The sequence below is a fragment of the Ctenopharyngodon idella genome, chromosome 2, assembly GCF_019924925.1.
Source record: "Ctenopharyngodon idella isolate HZGC_01 chromosome 2, HZGC01, whole genome shotgun sequence".
Classification (NCBI taxonomy): domain Eukaryota; kingdom Metazoa; phylum Chordata; class Actinopteri; order Cypriniformes; family Xenocyprididae; genus Ctenopharyngodon; species Ctenopharyngodon idella.
Genome location: NC_067221.1, coordinates 14,554,931 through 14,572,392, shown reverse-complemented (window position 1 = coordinate 14,572,392; position 17,462 = coordinate 14,554,931). Strand labels below are relative to the sequence as shown.

The 17,462-nt window shown below is 37.2% G+C and overlaps 1 protein-coding gene across 13 annotated transcripts in view; it reads left to right on the top strand.

Annotated features, from left to right (window-relative positions):
• Window positions 1–17,462, top strand: part of map4l (microtubule associated protein 4 like) — a 39,610-nt gene that overhangs the window by 864 nt on the left and 21,284 nt on the right. For 8 of the 13 annotated variants that reach the window (XM_051918450.1, XM_051918460.1, XM_051918418.1 and 5 more), the window contains exons 2-6: window positions 6,522–6,706; window positions 13,250–13,342; window positions 13,442–13,531; window positions 13,646–13,840; window positions 16,322–17,425. In XM_051918450.1, coding sequence (XP_051774410.1) covers window positions 6,526–6,706; window positions 13,250–13,342; window positions 13,442–13,531; window positions 13,646–13,840; window positions 16,322–17,425 — 1,663 coding nt within the window. In that variant the 5' untranslated portion in view covers window positions 6,522–6,525. Of the gene's footprint in view, window positions 1–158; window positions 232–6,521; window positions 6,707–13,249; window positions 13,343–13,441; window positions 13,532–13,645; window positions 13,841–16,321; window positions 17,426–17,462 lie in introns of all 13 variants that reach the window. The other 5 variants (XM_051918488.1, XM_051918479.1, XM_051918372.1 and 2 more) reach the window with 4 other exon arrangements.

The following is a 17,462-nucleotide window of genomic DNA, read 5'->3' as shown; positions in this document are numbered from 1 at the left end:
TGTGTTATGAAACATAACTTCATGGCCACGTTTTCTCATTTAATATTCCGAATTGTTGCATTATAGAGGGACAGAGGAACACTTATTCCTTATTCAATTAATGCACGTTTATTTCTCCTTCTTTGCACTATGACTGGCTTTGTTTGCTTTGCATACAGGTCATGAACAAATGTCACAGTAGTGTTTATTCAGTTAAACCAGGTGTGAAGGACAAGGAGGTGTTCCTCTTGGGTTTGTATTCTTGTCTATTGTATTTAATTATTTTTGCATGGGTGAGGCCAGTAAAAGTGTAGTGTCAGGTAAACTGGGACTAATATATTGACTAATATATTTAAAGATTAATTAGCATTTAAATATCAGGAGATGATCAAATGTAACGGTGATTAATGCAGCAAAGGTCAATGTCATCAGCAAATGTTTTCATAGTGGGTGTGATCACGCTTCATCATAAAATAATCCCAGGAAGCACATGAAAAATCCACTGGTAAATGAGAGTGTTGCTCTTAAACATAAGCCTCTACAAGTAATATAAAATCACTTGCTCTAAACTATTGTGCATTGCGATATATTGTAATCCATATTGTATGGATTATGATCATTAATCATCATACCTTAATTGCAACATTTAAAATCTGGATAATATTTAATGAATGCTTAATTGTACACTCTAAGAAATGCCGGGTTAAAAACAACCCAAGTTGGGTTGAAAATGGACAAACCCAGCGACTGGGTTGTTTCAACTATATGGTTCATTTTAAGCAAGCAGTACAGTAATTTTTAAACAATAGTTGGATTTAATAAAACTACCCAGCAGGTTGGGCAAACATTTAACCCAACCGCTGGGTTAAAACAACCCAGTTGCTGGGTTTGTCCATTTCAACCCAACCTGGGTTGTTTTTAACCCAACATTTTTTTAGAGTGTAGCTGTGCTGCTATCTCATCCTGACTAAGTTGGGGTCAGGATCAAGCCAGACCTTGATAAAACTGGTTAGAGCTTGTAGACCATATCAGACTAATAACAAACCAGCTCCAGCTACCATGTCCAAAAAAGCAGCTTGGGCACCATAAACAGATGTGACGCAAGCAGGGATATAGACCCAGTTTTTTCACTAGAATTCACTTTTTATAGAGGAACTTTTCAATAAAGCTTTTTTGAAGCATTTCAACTGTCCAGTAAAAATATTTTCTATAAACCTTTACTGTTTAAGAGTGAAATGCAGTGGCTAACCATCAAAAGTTCAAAAGTATTCATCATCACATATAAATGATACATGATACATTTACACTTAGACATCACAAAAAAAGAGTATACAAAGCTTTTTTCTGATCCATTGTGAATGTAACAAAAAATGTCCCACTTTTGCATTGTTTTTATATATAAGATTTCACCTTGTCTTCCTGCTTCTAGAGTCTTCAGAAATATTTTCTCATGTGACTGAGAAGAGAATGAAATAATAAAAAAAACATTCTTTTCAAAAATAATTACTGCTTTACCATTCAGTATAATAAAAAAATGTAAATGTATATAAAATGGGGTGAACCCACAGTGTCATCATATGTTGCTGGGAAAGGGAAGCTCAGTTAGATGGCATGTTGCTATACAGTACTAAAAGTGGTTCTTTGGCTCGTAATCATAGGGGAACCACTTTAAGTGCTGTATAGCACCAAATCTTGGTGCTTCAGTGGTTCTTCACCGGTTCTTTGGGATGACTGAGGTGCTATATAGCACTGCTACTGTATACAGAACCTGTTAAGCCCCTGTATGGTTCTTCAGTGGTTCTTCAGTGGTTCTTTGGGGCAGTTAAGGTGCTATATAGCACCACTGCCGTACAAAGAACCTGTTAAGCCCCTTTAAAGGTTCTTCTTAAGCCAAAGAACCACTGTTGGTGCTGTTTAGCACCATTTTTGTTGAAGAAATAAAATGCGATATGGCACCTCTTATGGGTTCTACATAGCACCATTTGACAAAGGTGCTGTAGAGCACCTTTAAAGATATGGTGCTACATGGCACCAAAAGTAGTTCCCCTATGATTATGAGCCAAGAACCACTTTTAGTGCTATATAGCACTTTTTTTTAGAGTGTGTTTTCTGGACTGCCGTGATTCTGGGGTGTCAAGTCAGGGCCTGCTGGCCTGTTGTGATGCCCTGCGTCCCGTCATACATAATCTTCATTCCCCTCACTGATGGCCTTTGACTCTAATCCACACAGACACCCCTCCTCCGTTATTTTGCTGTGACCATGGGCAGACTGTTTATAAGGGGAGACAATAGCACTCTCCCCCTTTTAGGATGATGATGTAAGCTGATTACACTATTGGGGTGAGAAATATACAAGATCATACTTTGTTGAAGAATATTTTCTACAAAAAATATCATACATCATTATTTTTGATGGCTCCAGTGGACTAAGGTTACCTGACACTAATGCATCACTCCAGTCTGACTGACAGCAGTTTGACAATTGAAGGTGCCTTATTTTTGGATGCCTCACTTTTACTCAGAATAACTAAGAGATAGACAGAGATTAGTAGTGTCGCAGATACATAAACCCGGTCACAGTGAGTGGCAGCCAGTAACCGCATGCTCAGTGGCTTTGGCACACAATGGAACACATTGAGCCAGACCCTCATCCCACGTTCTGTGTGCATTCATACAGGAATGTTTGGAATACAGCATTTACACAGCAACACAAATGGTTGCCAAATCCCAGCCCGGTCTCTGCTCAAAAACTCTTGTGAGCTTGCCATTCTTCTTAAAAACCACACGAGGACAGAGCGTGTGCTTCTGTCAGAATCTGTTTTGATTTTGGACCTTTTGGCTTGAGCTACATTTGAAGAGATGCATCTGGTTCATTGTTGAGTCTCTGTGGTTAAACAGAATTTGAATTTCAGGATGTCTCAGTATTTGTTTTGTTTTTCTTCTCTTTTTTGGGATACTCCACCAATAAAATCTCTCATTATACTGTATACTCACCTTCATGTTGTTCTAAAATTCTATGCCTTTTTTCTTCTGTGGAGCACAAAATAAGATATTTTAAAGAACATTGTGAACCAAATATCATTGAAATCCATTAACGCTCCAATTTTATGAACAGAACCAGAGAAATTTCTCAAAATATCTTCTTAATGTTCTATAGTCTCATACTTCAATATAGAGTCAGACTTTTGAACCCAACTGTACTTAAAGGGTTAATTCACCCAAAAGTTCTGTCATTAATTACTCACCCTCATGTCGTTCCAAACCAGTAAGTCTTCCGTTCATCTTCAGAACACAATTGAAGATCTTTTTGTTGAAATCTGAGAGATGTCTGTCCTTCCATAGACTGCCTTTGCAACTTGCTCTTTGATGCTTCAAAAAGTTCATAAAGAGATCGGAAAACTAATCCATATGAATCGAGTAATTTAGTCCAAATTTTCTGGAGAGACTTGATTGCTTTTTATGATGAACAGATTAAATTTAGGCTTTTACTCACATATAAACCTTGATCAGCGAACATAAATAGATGCTCAGCCAAACCTGAATGACACACGAGAACAAACCTCTTCCGGAAGCTCAAACGTGCTGCATAACACATGATAATGAACCTCATTGGTTACTCAGCACGTTTGACCTCAACCACCAAAAAGATCTGCATTTGTGTTCTGAAGATGAGCGAAAGTCTTATGGGTTTGGAGTGACATGAGGGTGAGTAATTAATGACAGAATTTTCAGTTTGGGGTGAACTATCCCTTTAACATATTCACATTTACACCCACCCACAGTGTCCAGGCCTCTTGACTGTGAGATGCCACTCTGTGCCAGGGCTGGTGACATCATGCAGGGCGCAAAGAAAAACTGCTGAATCACAGCAGGACACAGGGCCGTGTCAGAGTCAGAGCGGTAAAAGTGCAGGGATGTACCTGTGTCTCATTTGCCATGGTCTGATGAATAAGCCTTAGGAGACCGCACCATATGACCTGCCATATGACATGTTTTATTCTCTCTGAGAAACTAGGGTTTGGTCTTTTATCCTTTTTTGAAAAAATACTATGAATAAGCAACTGTGACGTTATTGTCAAATAAAACTAAAACTATTAAAAATCTTTTTTTTATTTCAGTAATTGAAATGAAACTGAAATAAAATATAAAATTAAACATTAAAAAAATAACAATTAGCAATCGAACATTAGAAACTGAAATTATTTAAGAACTAATGAAATAAATCTAAAACTGAAATAAAAATAAAGCTAAATAAAAAATGAAATAAATGACTAAGTAAAATCAATCATAAATAAATCACTTAAAATGAAAACTGAAGTTTTAAAAATATAAAAGCTACTTCAAAATATAAATGAATGAAAGAGTATATAAATAATACTGAAATAACAGTGATTAGCAAATCAGATCATTATTGGTTTTTTACACCCAAATCATTAAGGGTTTGTTCACCCAAAAATGAAAATTGTGTCATCATTCACTCACCCTCATGTCATTCCAAACCCATAAGACTTTCGTTCATCTTCGGAAGACAAACAAAGATATTTTTAATGAAATCAGAGAGCTTCTGTCCCTCCACTGACGCAAGTGCTTTGTTTGCACAAAAAACAAAAAAAAAACAATTGTAAATAAAAAAATTATTTAAGAAAAAGATTTATCTCCAACGCGCATTCACACATTTATTTTATTTTATTTTTTTTTGTGCAAACAAAGCACTCATGTCACTTTATAAAAGGTTAAACCAGTCACTTGGATTAATTTAATGATGTCTTTACTACCTTTCTGCGGCTTGAAAATGGTAGTTGCGTAGGCTGTCAATGGAGGGACAAAAAGCTCTCAGATTTCATTAAAAAGATCTTCATTTGTGTTCTGAAGATGAACTAAAATCTTACGAATTTGGAACTAAATGAGGGTGAGTAATTAATGACACAATTTTCATTTTTGGGTGAACCAAACCTTTAAGATCACCGAGGAAAATATGCCCACATACATGACTTAACAACAAAACTGAAAAGGATGTTGTACAATCATTCCTGCAAGGAGTCATTTCAAGGCTCATAGCAGTTAAGCTTTGTTTTGCTGATTTTTTTTTTTTATGCTCTTACTGTCTAATGTCATACTGTACATCACTGTGTGCTGCTGTACAGTAACATCTGAATACAGTAAGTGTTTCGGGCTGATTATGTGACGTCTGCAGGGACTGAGGGGATTCAGTTCGGCCAACAAATACGAGGGGGAATCACACTGCCTCTAATCTCTTCATTTTTTGGACCAGCTGGGCCTTTTACCATCCATCAGCAGGATATCAACAGAATTACATTTTACATCCATATACATGCAGGGGGATGGGAAAGACAAGGAGAGAAGGGAGGAAATACAAAAGCCAAAACTGGGGATAAGTAATGAAAGTGAATAGGAAAGACCAACCGCTGACATAGAGAGAGTGAGAGGGAGGAAGTTTCAGGGGGAGGAGATGGATTCTGGATAGGTTCTGGGGCAGTAGCATTTTAATCCCATGTTTAGCCTTGAACAGACTTGCATAATCATATTAATGTCTATGCTGGATAGATCAAAACCGCTGTGGAGATTTGTTTAGCTCTTAACTCATTTGCCCCCCGCTGTCATAATGGTTTGATTTGGTTTGTGATGGTTTGAGTGTATGTCACGCAACGGTGTTGAGGCTTTTTGGACATTTGTTGAACAGGACAGTGTGTAATTGTGTTCATCTGAGTTTTCTGAATGTGGATGGTGTGGCAGCTAAAGAAACAATGAGACACAGTTAAGCTCATGCGATGGCAAACAAACGCGCTGCCTTGGGCCAGTGCACAATGAAGCTCTCTCTCTCAATCCCTTTCATTCTGTCACTATCCCTTTCTGACTTTTCCTACCGTATTTTCTCTCACTGACACTCTTTATGTGCACAATAGGTTTTCTGTGTGTAAAGGGACAGATGTGAGCAAATTAAGAAATTGAATTTCAGTTTGCGTAACATAACACCTGATGTCCCACAGGTTCACATGCTGGCAGGACACAGTTGTGTCACATATGCTTTATGGAAGCAAATTCTCTCACGTTTTGCCTTTATAAAAGAAGGAAATCATTGTTTTAACCTTAGGATATAGTTAAAGTGCAACGTATATGGCAGCTGTACATTTGGCATTCAGCCACATTCTTCAAAATGGCAGCTGATCTTAATATATGGTGCACAGATGCATGATCAGATTTGTCTAGGTCTGAACATCTGCCCACATTTACATGTTGTAAGCCTCCATAAGAGAGGTCTTTGAGTGCATGACCCCTCTGAGTGTACCAGAAATTGGACATTGATTTGAACATATGAATATTATCTATTAACTTTAAGAATGTAATGTTAATACATGTGGGGATCAAAAACAGGCCATTCAGTTTTTATTTCAGGAGTATCTAGGGCAAGATGTATAGAGAGTATATACTGTACATGCCCTTTCAGCTGCATTACTTTTTAATTGAGAAGGTCCAGGCCCGCTTTGTTTGGACTAATCACGCCTCTTTTTTTTTTTCTACAGTAGGATGGACTTCAGTTTACGTGATGCTTTCACAGATGGAGCATCTAAGTCGACCCAGGACAGCCTGCTGAAGAGGGATTTTATGGCCGGGTTGGAGGCACAGACCTTTGATGATAAAGTGGGCGAGACCGTTGGGAAGACAGAGTACCGCCCCCTTCTGGATGGGATGGATGGGAAAAGGGAAGGTATGTCCTTCTGGATGACATGCTCTTCCATAAATGAAACTTGACTAATTTTCATGTCATTCAATACCAAAATGTTTTTAATGGAACACATAAGGATATTTATTAGAATGTCTAGGCTTCCAAATGGAAAAAACAAACAAACAAACAAACAAAAAATAGTCCATATTACTTGACATTTGTACATTTTATAATGTTGAATAATTTATATAATACTTACTTATACATTTTATAATGTAAAAAATTTCAAATAAATCGTTTTCTTTTGAACTTTCTATTTATCAAAGAAAAAAATTATAATGGTTTTCACAAAAATATTAAGCAGCATAACCGTTTTCAACATTGATAATGATAAGAAATGTTTCTTGAGCAGCAAATCAGCATATTAGAATGATTTCTGAAGGATCATGTGACACTGAAGACGAGTAATGATGCTGAAAAGTCAGCTTTGAAATCCAAAGAATAAATTACTTTTTAAAATATAAAATTATTTTAAATTTACTGTATTTTTGACCAAATAAAAGCAACCTTGGTGGTCTTGTTTCAAAAACATGAAAACATCTTACCGATCCCAAAATTTTAACATTAGCACATTTATTTGCTGCTTATTTTTTTCTTTTTGTTTGATGCTTTGTTGGATATATTGGATATATTTGTTTGATGATATGTTGGATATATTGTGTAGTGCAATGCAACATCAGGAACAGCCTTTAAGGTTACACTTTATCAGAGGTGTAATGTACTTGAGTAAATGTAATTAGTTACTGTACTTAAGTATCTTTTTGGCTACTTTGTAGTTGTACTGAGTATCAAAGATATTGGCAACTTTTACTCTCTACTTGACTACATTTTTGAGCAAGTAAATGTACTTTTTACTCCACTACATTTGTGATGAGTAATGCAATTACAAATTACATTTCTCATGGCAGCTAACTTTTTCTGCAGCAGTTTATTTCTGCTATAAAGAAGCGATATCACCACCTAAGGGCATTGAAGGTACTCTTGAGCATTTTGCCTTTACTCACCCAAAACTTGTCAACAAGGATACTTTACTTGAATGTGTGTGCATTAGCAGGTAGTTGCTGATTGAAGATGTTTTATTTATTAGATGAGGAAATGACTGCATCTAGTGATGAGGCTCAAACCAGCACATACAGTAGACTTTAACTATTTAATTTTACTTAACATTATTTTATTTATCCGCTATATTGACAAGACTGTTTTGAAGGATATTGGTTTGCTTATGGCCTTTCTGTGCACTTGAGCTTAACTGAGACTTGAGAGTTTGTAGACGTTTAAAAGGTTGTTGTGTCGACCTTGATTTATTGCAACATTGAGGTGTTCTGTTTTATTTTGATTTTAGAAAATAAACTTGATTTCTCATCTTAGAAATCAATTGTTTCTTATTTTCACTGGCATGTCTCTCAGGACTAGAGCATCTCTGAGCCTACATTCAGCATGAGTAAAATACTTAAGTACTGTTAAAATCAGATACTTTAAGACTTTTACTCAAGTCGTATTGGAATTGGATACTTGTAACTTGTAGTGGAGTCATTTTCGATGTATGGTATCAGTACTTTTACTCAAGTATGGTTTTCAGGTACTCTTTACACCTCTGCACTTTATTTTACAGTACATGTACTGTACTTACTTACAGTGTATTTACCCAAAAAAGTACTGGTAATATAAGGTAACTACATGGGTTAAGGTTAGGTATAGGGGTAGGTTTAGGGTCAGTACCTAGTTATTACCCAGTTTTTGTAATTGCTATAATAAGTACATAGTATATACATGTGGAACAGGACTGCAAAATAAAGTGCTACCGCCTTTTATTTTACTGTCTTCCTTCTGCATTGTTTTGTAATCTGATGTATCTAATCTGAAGTAGATGCTGTTGGTTGATGTTTATTTGTGTATTTCTTATCTCTGTCTGCCACAACATATAATGGCCAGTGGCAGAAGCACGTTTTATTCCTTTACTTTGGTTTCACATCCTGTTCAAGTTGGTTTTATGAGGAAAAACACATTGATATTCTGAGGTACTTTCGGGTTGCTTTTGTATTTGTTTGTCTAGGACATACGCCTGATCATGGTTGGCAACATCTCTGATCTAAGAATTTCCCCTAAGATTTTTTTTTTTTTCGCCTCGCCTACTGCCTAAACCGTGCTGTCTTCTGCCAAGAAGCATCCCGAGTGAACTCTAGGTTCAGTTAGGCAAACAGCCTTCCTCTTGGGTTACAACCATCACCACTATTCATTCTCAAATGTGTTTATTATTTACTGCGGCACATTTTCACAGTTTAATCACCTGTTATGCATGAGGGCGCTAATAATGTCTAGACTACTGAATAAATACGTTCAAATCTGTTATTGTTGTTTAACACTGGTGCTTTTGGTGAAGTTAGTCATTCATAAATCATATGAAAGTGTTGTGTTGTTTTCTACATGTAGGAGAATACACAGAAGTGTTGACCTTTATGATCTTGACAGAATGCTTAGACATCAATACAGCAGGATGCACTCTCAACAAGAGCAAGGTATACTGTATGCATATGTGTGCAGCACTGAGCTGTATGTGGATGCTGATATCAGCAGATCTGTCCAGAGCGGATGTGACGGATACTTTTAATAGCTTCAGTTCAGTCCAAAGATCCATATGATATTAAATTTCTGCCTCCATTAAGAGAGAGAAATGCCCATTTATTTGATGTTGCTGTAAAGATTAGCACTCTCGTTATTGTAAGGCTGTTGCATCACAGTTAGCATATAGCAAAAGCATGTTTTTCTATGGTGGTTTCTCATCAGATCATTGTATGACTTGCTGGAACTGAAATTTCAGTAAGAAATAGTTACTTAGCAAATTGTCAATACTGACAAAACATTATGGCCAGCTAGCAGGCCATGCCACGCTTTTTCCACTGAAAAGGTTGTGTGAGATAATGAAGCTTTTTTATTGACAAAGTAATAAAGATTTATGGAAATTGTAAGTTGTCTGTTGACAAGCGTTTAGAGGCTCATTTCCAAAGAACAAAGTACAAGTAAAGATGATTAATCAATAACTATGATGGCTATTACATTCTGTGCAACTACTTGGAAAGATAATAACATTACACTTGCAGACCATTATCATGTTTTTTTTTTTTTTTTTAAATATGAACAGTTTATATCATCTATACTGATGAAGTAATTGGATTTTGCTAAAATGCTCTCATTATTTGCAAGGCTCTTGTCCTCCTCTACTCTAACGGGACCTTTTTTTTTTTAATGGATGATTGTTGAAGACATCAAGGGCATCTGCATTCTAATGTGTGTTAGGAATCATTTTTTCATATATTTTAACTTTAATTATGCAGTATAACATACAATTGTCAGTGTAATATTTTTTTAACATACTGCTATGATAAATTTGACTTGGGTTACCATTATTTTATTTATTTTTTTTTGCAAAATATTTGCTACAAACAGTGCCCATTTCTAAAAGGACTTTAGGTTTGAGATATGTGGGAATGTTGATGTACTGTAGAAAGACTTGTCACTAGTCATAGTTCTGTTTTTAAATGGCATACTGTACATTTTCAACAAAATCTCCAAACTACTTTACTTGCATATAATGTCCTCTGTTAAGCATATTATCACTACATTTAATTTGATTTGTATTTAAAGGGATAGTTCACCCAAAAATGAAAATTCTGTCATTGTTTACTCACCCTCAAGTTGTTCCAAACCTGTATGAGTTTATTTCTTCTGCTGAACACAAAAGAAGATATTTTAATGAATATGGGTAACCAAACAGTTGATGGGCCCCATTGACTTCCATAGTATGGGGAAAAAAGTCAGTGGGGCCCATCAACTATTTGGTTACTGACATTCTTCAAAATATCTTCTTTTGTTGATTTCTTCTTTAATTAGTTGATTAGTTTTAAAAATATTTCTCTAAAATTGTCATATGTTGTACTCATTTTAACACAAAACAAATGGGCAAAATAATTTCAATGAGAACAAATTGTTTCGATAAAAAAAAATTAAGAAATGCAGAAAATTGTGTAGTACATCTGTCATTTTTGTGTGCTTTTGTAACCATATTGCATGTCAAAGACTCTTTGGTTCTTTGTCTGTGCTTCTGGTACTCACAGTACAGCACTGGTTTATGACGTTATGTAACCGATTCTGTGCTGAATGGGATGTCTGCTGCACCCCCAACTGCAAAAGGAGGCTCTCTACCACAGCATGACTTGGCAGTCTGTACCTCAAGTGCCTCATGTCTGAGACAAAAGTGGCTATTTTTAGTTCCTCTTTCATTTTTTGGCTTTTAACTAAAGCTTGTTTTCAGGTTCATATGCTTCTTTGTGAGGCTAATGCTCCTGCTCAGGTTTAGTTTAGTTCACCATCAGCATCTCAAAACATAAAGAAGATTGAAAACGTGCTACTTGAGGCATAAACACACAAATAACCTTGAAGACCGATTGGGGTCGATCCCCCACTACTTTATCAACATGCAACACAAAGGCCTGGTGGAAAGATTCCCAGTGCATCCTTGATAATATAACAGCGTGACTCACAGTGACATATATATACCGGTCCTGTTCCACAAAGAGGATAATTGCATGGAGCTGGTACAGCCCAGCCCTGTGGGAGCATGATCATTAATCCAGGGCTGGTATCTGAGCTAATGCTGGTTCAGTGCTGGCTCCTCGTGTCAGTCAGTCTTGATGCTGACAGAGTGCTCTGCCTAGGGAACATAGAGCAGCCTCAGCTGGTTGTGTAACTACGGTAACAGGCCTGCAGTCCCCGCCTGTCCCATCGTCTCAGCATCACTGATCTCCAGTTGCCCTTCTCACAATATCAGAATGGATGGGAGCAGGCCTATTTTCAGGGATGCCCCTCCCCACTGCCGTCAGGGGACATATTAAATTAGACAGTCAATCAGATTTCATGAAAGTTACTTGTTTACAGGACCTAATAAATGTCACTAAATCACTTAGTTACTAATAAAGAGTATGTGTTCATCTCACTGTAAAGCAGTTACACACCTCTTTTCCACAGATGGGTCATTCAGTTTTGTTAACTATGTCCAAGAAATTCGGCATTTCAAAATTAGAATATAAAATCAATATTGAAACGTTTATGGGTATGTTTTCAATTAATTAATTCAAAATTAGATTGAAAAAGAAAACATTTAATATAATAAATTTCAACAGATCATGAAAAATAACTTATGAAATATGTTACTACATTAATTTAAATTTACAGACCTTTTGGGACTAAAAATTTGATTATTAATGCCATTTGGTTTTTAGTAAGATGCATTACAGTTCTTTTAAATTCAGTTTCTGAAGAGTCAATATCCTGGCTTTTACTCAACAGATCATGTTTTAAAAAATAGTCAGAAAGAGGTTTTACTATTTTATGTTTGAAGAGGTTTTATAATTTGGCAGGAATCTTTCAAGCATTTGGTAAGTCTGATTATAGCTCTTTTTTTGCACTGTACAAATTGCCAGGAATTTACAGGATTAAAGAGAATTATTTTACAATAAATTACTGTGGTCAGAAATTTACAGTGAAATTAATGCATGCTGGCTGGGTCATTGTCTTACGAATTACTGTTAATCAACAGCAACATCATACTTACATCACAGTAATTTACTGCTCTTTTTTTACTGTGAATTCACATGATAAAGTTGTCTTTAACCATGTCACTGTAAGAAATTGTATTTTTACCACTGTACTTGTTTTGAAGTCACCGTAATGGTGATTAGTGTTCAATTTGCTTGGGACCTTTGACCTTGTATATTCATATTCAGATTTCTGATCAAGCCAAGTCAGAAGTGTGACAAATGAAAACATTTGTTAAAACAATGACAAGCTAGAATATAAAATAAGCTAATTTTAAGGGCTGATTTTAAGTCAGTCAACTATTCTTAGCATGAATATGATTATTTCATTTTAGTGTTATTTTAGCATGAAGATTTACCAATATCTTCTTTCAAATTCATAACTGCTTGTAGATTGATCTTTCACAATAGTGAAACAACGGCTGAGATTTATCTTTGAAAGGTGTGACATCATCTTACAACTCAAGACTTTTTTCTTATAAGCATCACCTATGCACAGACATCAATACTACAAAATGCAACAATGGTGGCACTAAACAAATAATAATAAAAAAGATAAGCTCTGAAGATTACAAAATAAACCAACAACACAAACTGCTAAAAGTGAACCAAAAATAAGTTTAGCAGCACAGATAAAACCAACAAGTATAAAAAAAAACTCTACAGCATAACCTATTCATGTTGCATTGCATGCTGGGCATTTTCATAGTACATATGCAGTGGTAATTTTTATATGCTTAAGTTTTTGGTGTTACCATCTGTAATTAATTATTTTTTTTTTTTACTCTGGTTGTATTATTTAATGAATTACCTAGCTTTTAAAATTTTCGATATTTCCTGCGCAAATCTCTTGCTCTTTAGTTTTAAAATTATACACTAATAAAGTCAATTTGTCTGTTTTCTCTTTTCTCTGGGTCTGGGTTTATGTCTGCAGGCCAGACTGGAGGTCAACGTCAGGACCCTCAGGGAGAGATCCGTCCCAGCCCTCCTGGACAATATGTCTATAATAAGAATGACTTTCAATCAGGTGTGATCATTGCATATGTCAGGCTTGAGAACTGAATGAAGCAATTCAACAAAAATCCAATCATGTACTAGATATTAGTCAAAGTCTTTCTAATTCCAGGTCCAACATCAATGATTGGAATGCCTGTGCAATTGGGAAACCAGCAGATGGGATCTACAGTGAAGGATAACAGCATGGACTCTTTTCTGGGTAACCACTGCAGTGTTTAATCTTGTTGACTTCAGATCGTGGGTTCGATTCAGTTCATTCCCTCAGGCTCTGTTAAGTTTTAATGCGATACTGCTCTGCTGCTCTATGCTTCAGGGTTCTCTCAGCCTGGGATGAATATTGGTATGAATATGAATGTTGGCATGGCCCCTTTCCAGAGCTCCAAACCCCCCAGCATGGTTGAACCTCAGAAGACCTCACCCTTGTTTGCCAATGAACCACCCAAACCATCCCAGATAACTGCTAATCCAAGTGAAACAAGCCCTCGTAACAGCCAGGAAAATTCTGCAGGTAAAGTCTATCACCACTTAAGGCACCTCAGTGCAGGCTAGAACAGGTAAGACAGACTTTAAACCCAGATATTAAGATTCTGATTGATTATTATGTTACAGAATGTCTCTATGCTCTCATGTCATTCCACTCTGTCTGGTCAAGGCATGGATGCCTCATCAATACTTTGTCATAACAGAATTGCTTCATACTTTTCACGGTCTTCAAATTACCTCTGATATGAGACCAATTTTACTGATCTGATCAGCAATAGTGAGGATGTCAATATATGTGATATTAAATATATGATATTGAATGCCATGAGATATATATACCTTGAAAAACAGGCATGTTTTTTAGTTTGTGACTTGACTAAATATCTTGTAATATACTGTAATGTCAATTCCAAATAATTTGTTCTTTTTACATGACGGATCATGTAAATGCCAAGCCAATGATCATTATTCCAAGTTGGTCTTTTCGATACCCGTCAGACTGGCCCATCTTAATCTTCAAGTGCAAATTTTGGTGGAAGGCATTTTAAAGATTTATCCTTGGCCTCTCTGTAATATTATGGCCATGAAACTAGGAGAGCTAGGAGAGAAATGTGTCTTTTGGCTCAGAGCCCGTTTAGAAAGCCATTTCACATTTTAGACTGCATATCTGAAATATAGATGTTACTGCCACTCACACTTTCTCCAAGAGACTGTTTATAACCGTTTGATCAATGAAGAGAACAGGCATGGGTTAGTGATTATATTATGTAAAACAGAAAAACACAATTTGTGTGGGTCTAGAATTGAATTTATTTCTTCATCTTGATATGCCTTGATGCCTGAACTATATTCCTAATAATCATAATCCATATTCAATTAGTAGTAGGTTTTGTTTCCTTTTAAATGTAATTCGTTTTGATGTTGTCAACCATTGTGTGTTCAGTGTCTGTCTTGTTGATTTTGGTTCATTTCAGTAACCTTTATTGTCCTCAGTGCTGGGATTTGTACTGGGTATTCCATGTCATGTGACTCTTCTCTGTGGCTTTTCTTTGAGTCAGTCTCTTTGTGATTTGCCTCTGTTGTTATCCCTGCCTGTTATTTATCCATGAGTTCATTTGCCCATTTGCACTTTCACTTGATGTGCTCTCAAGTGAGCACATCATAGTCTCAGCACATTCTCTCTTAGCCACGGTTGAAACTATCACACCCATTTAACTGCTCTGTGCAGCAAATATGTGCATGATACCCTCAGATCTGTTATCTTACAATAAGTACCTATTTTGGAAACAGTAGTGATAGGCCTTTATCAGTATGTAACATACAGATATACAAGAATTGAAAAGCCATTTTGTTTCCTATAGAGCTGTTTAGTTTATCGGCCAACTTTGAAGGTTAATTCACCACTGGGTAATTTCCACTGGGTTTTGTTTTGTTCTGTTCTGCTTAAATTAAATTAAATTAAATTAAATTACAAACAGTCATACTTCGAACTTGAATTCTGAAGTTTAAAACCTAAGTTGATAATAAGTTGCTATGTAGGGGATTCAACAAATGTCCAATTATAATGTCAAGCATAAACATGCTTGTTGTTGTTGTAGTCTCTATTAGTAACTTGCTAGCAACTTAGCACAGGTATACACAGTACAAGTTCTGTCAGTCAGGAGGCCGTAAGTCCTTGCACACCTTACACCAGGGGTTCTCAGCTCTGGCCCACAAGGTCCACTTTTTCTGCAGAGTTTAGCTCCAACCTTGATTTAACATATCTGCCTATAACTGTCTAGTAACCCTGTAGATCTTGATTAGCTTGTTCAAGTGTGTTTGGTTAGGGATAAAGCAAAACTCTGTAGTAAAGTGGACCTTGATGGCCACAGTTGAGAACCCCTGAAGTCGTACAGACACGTCTGTACAACCTAGGAAGTTCTGAGGGACAATACATGTTTCACATCAATTTTTGCAATATTTTTAGCATTTGAAAACATGGAGTCAGGTTTTCAAAAAAAAAAAAAAACACACAGAATTTCAGGATCGGGAGCTTAAAATATGCTAGTCTCCGCTCATAATATTTCACATAATGCAAGATGGACCATATGAGCATCAGCAGTTTCCACACGATGAGCATGCATATTTAGCTTGTGAAACAAAATGTGAGTAATGTTCTCCTCAGTTAATGTTACCCGCAGACCTTTTAATTATAAATAACTATTCTAAAAACCCATTGGAAATTCCTAAGGGAACTAATGCTAATGCTAATTATCTTATGAGTTTAGGACTACATATTGAATGACTCTATTCATTGTGAATTTGTGAATAGTGAATTTTGTCTGTCCTCATATCACCTCCTGGTGTAACGCACCATATGATGCAAGTGATCAGTGGTTCATAGGTAGTTGATCTAATATCTCTTTGAACTTTTATTAGCTGTTATGAGTTGGAGATGCACAAACTTTGTTGTCCGATCATTTGTATGGTAGTCAGTGACACTTCCTCTTCCTCTCTGTACACAAAGAAGTTTGTGGAAGCCCTTGGACAGGTGAGGAAATGCTCTCAACGGAGCAGTCCCATGCTTCCAACAAGGCAGAACAGAGCTGCACTGATGCCTTGGGTTCCCAGAGTCAAGATGCAGCGTCTGGTGAGGAAAAGTCCATTAAGGAAGGAACCGAGAAGCAGCAGAAGCGTAAAAAAAAGAAACGCAAGAACAGGGAAGAAATGTATGACCTTCTGGACAGTCTTGGTTCCCCTGACTCAGAAGAAACTCCTTCTGAAAGCTCCAACCATGACTGCCCCTCACCTCCCAGTAGGGATGAAGAGATTTGGGAAAGTGAGTTCCAGGAGAAAGGAGGAGGACGCATCAAGGCCAGGAAAAGTAAGAGCAGGAAGAAGCTTCCAGAAGAATGGAGTGCTCCCTCAACCGTTATGGACATGGACTTTAACAGCCCTAATTTGGGCGATTCTAAGCCCCCATCCACTGCTAGCATAGATCAGGGAAGTGCACCACCCTCACTCACACCTGAACCTTTGCACCTCACGAACACCCAAGCATGCAGACCACAACCGACTGGGCAGGAAAACACCTCCATATTCTCAAATTACCCCAACTCCACTGCGAATCCCATAGATGACTCAACACTCAAGATTGACAGGGATATGCTTCATAAGGATAAATCTAAAGATGATATTAATAAGACTAACCTAGACTTGCCTGGTATTCATCGTTCAGATCAGTTACCCGTGGACTCAAAGACTGACCCTACTCACCCAACTGATCCCAACCAGAAGTCAACCCTTGCCCTCAGTCCAACTCAGACTGTTATGTTCCTTGACTCCGTGCTGCAGGCACAGACCCCAGATGCAAGCCCCCCATCCCAGAGCACCCCTGTGAAAACCCCCATCCCTCACACCACTGCCCCAGAGACTGCTCCCAATCTGACCCCTAGTCCACTGTCCGTCGGCACAGACATCCCTGCCTCTCAGAGTGCACCAGCTGTTAGTCACTGCACCCCAACAATTCCCCCCAGCACTGCAGTGAGCTTAAACTCCGAAGCTACGCCCTTCATCCCATCAATCACAGAGCAGCAGGAGCCCCCGCTGGCACAGCCCCCCCTACTGGAAGGTTGGTGATAATGAAGACTGTATGGAGATGATTTACA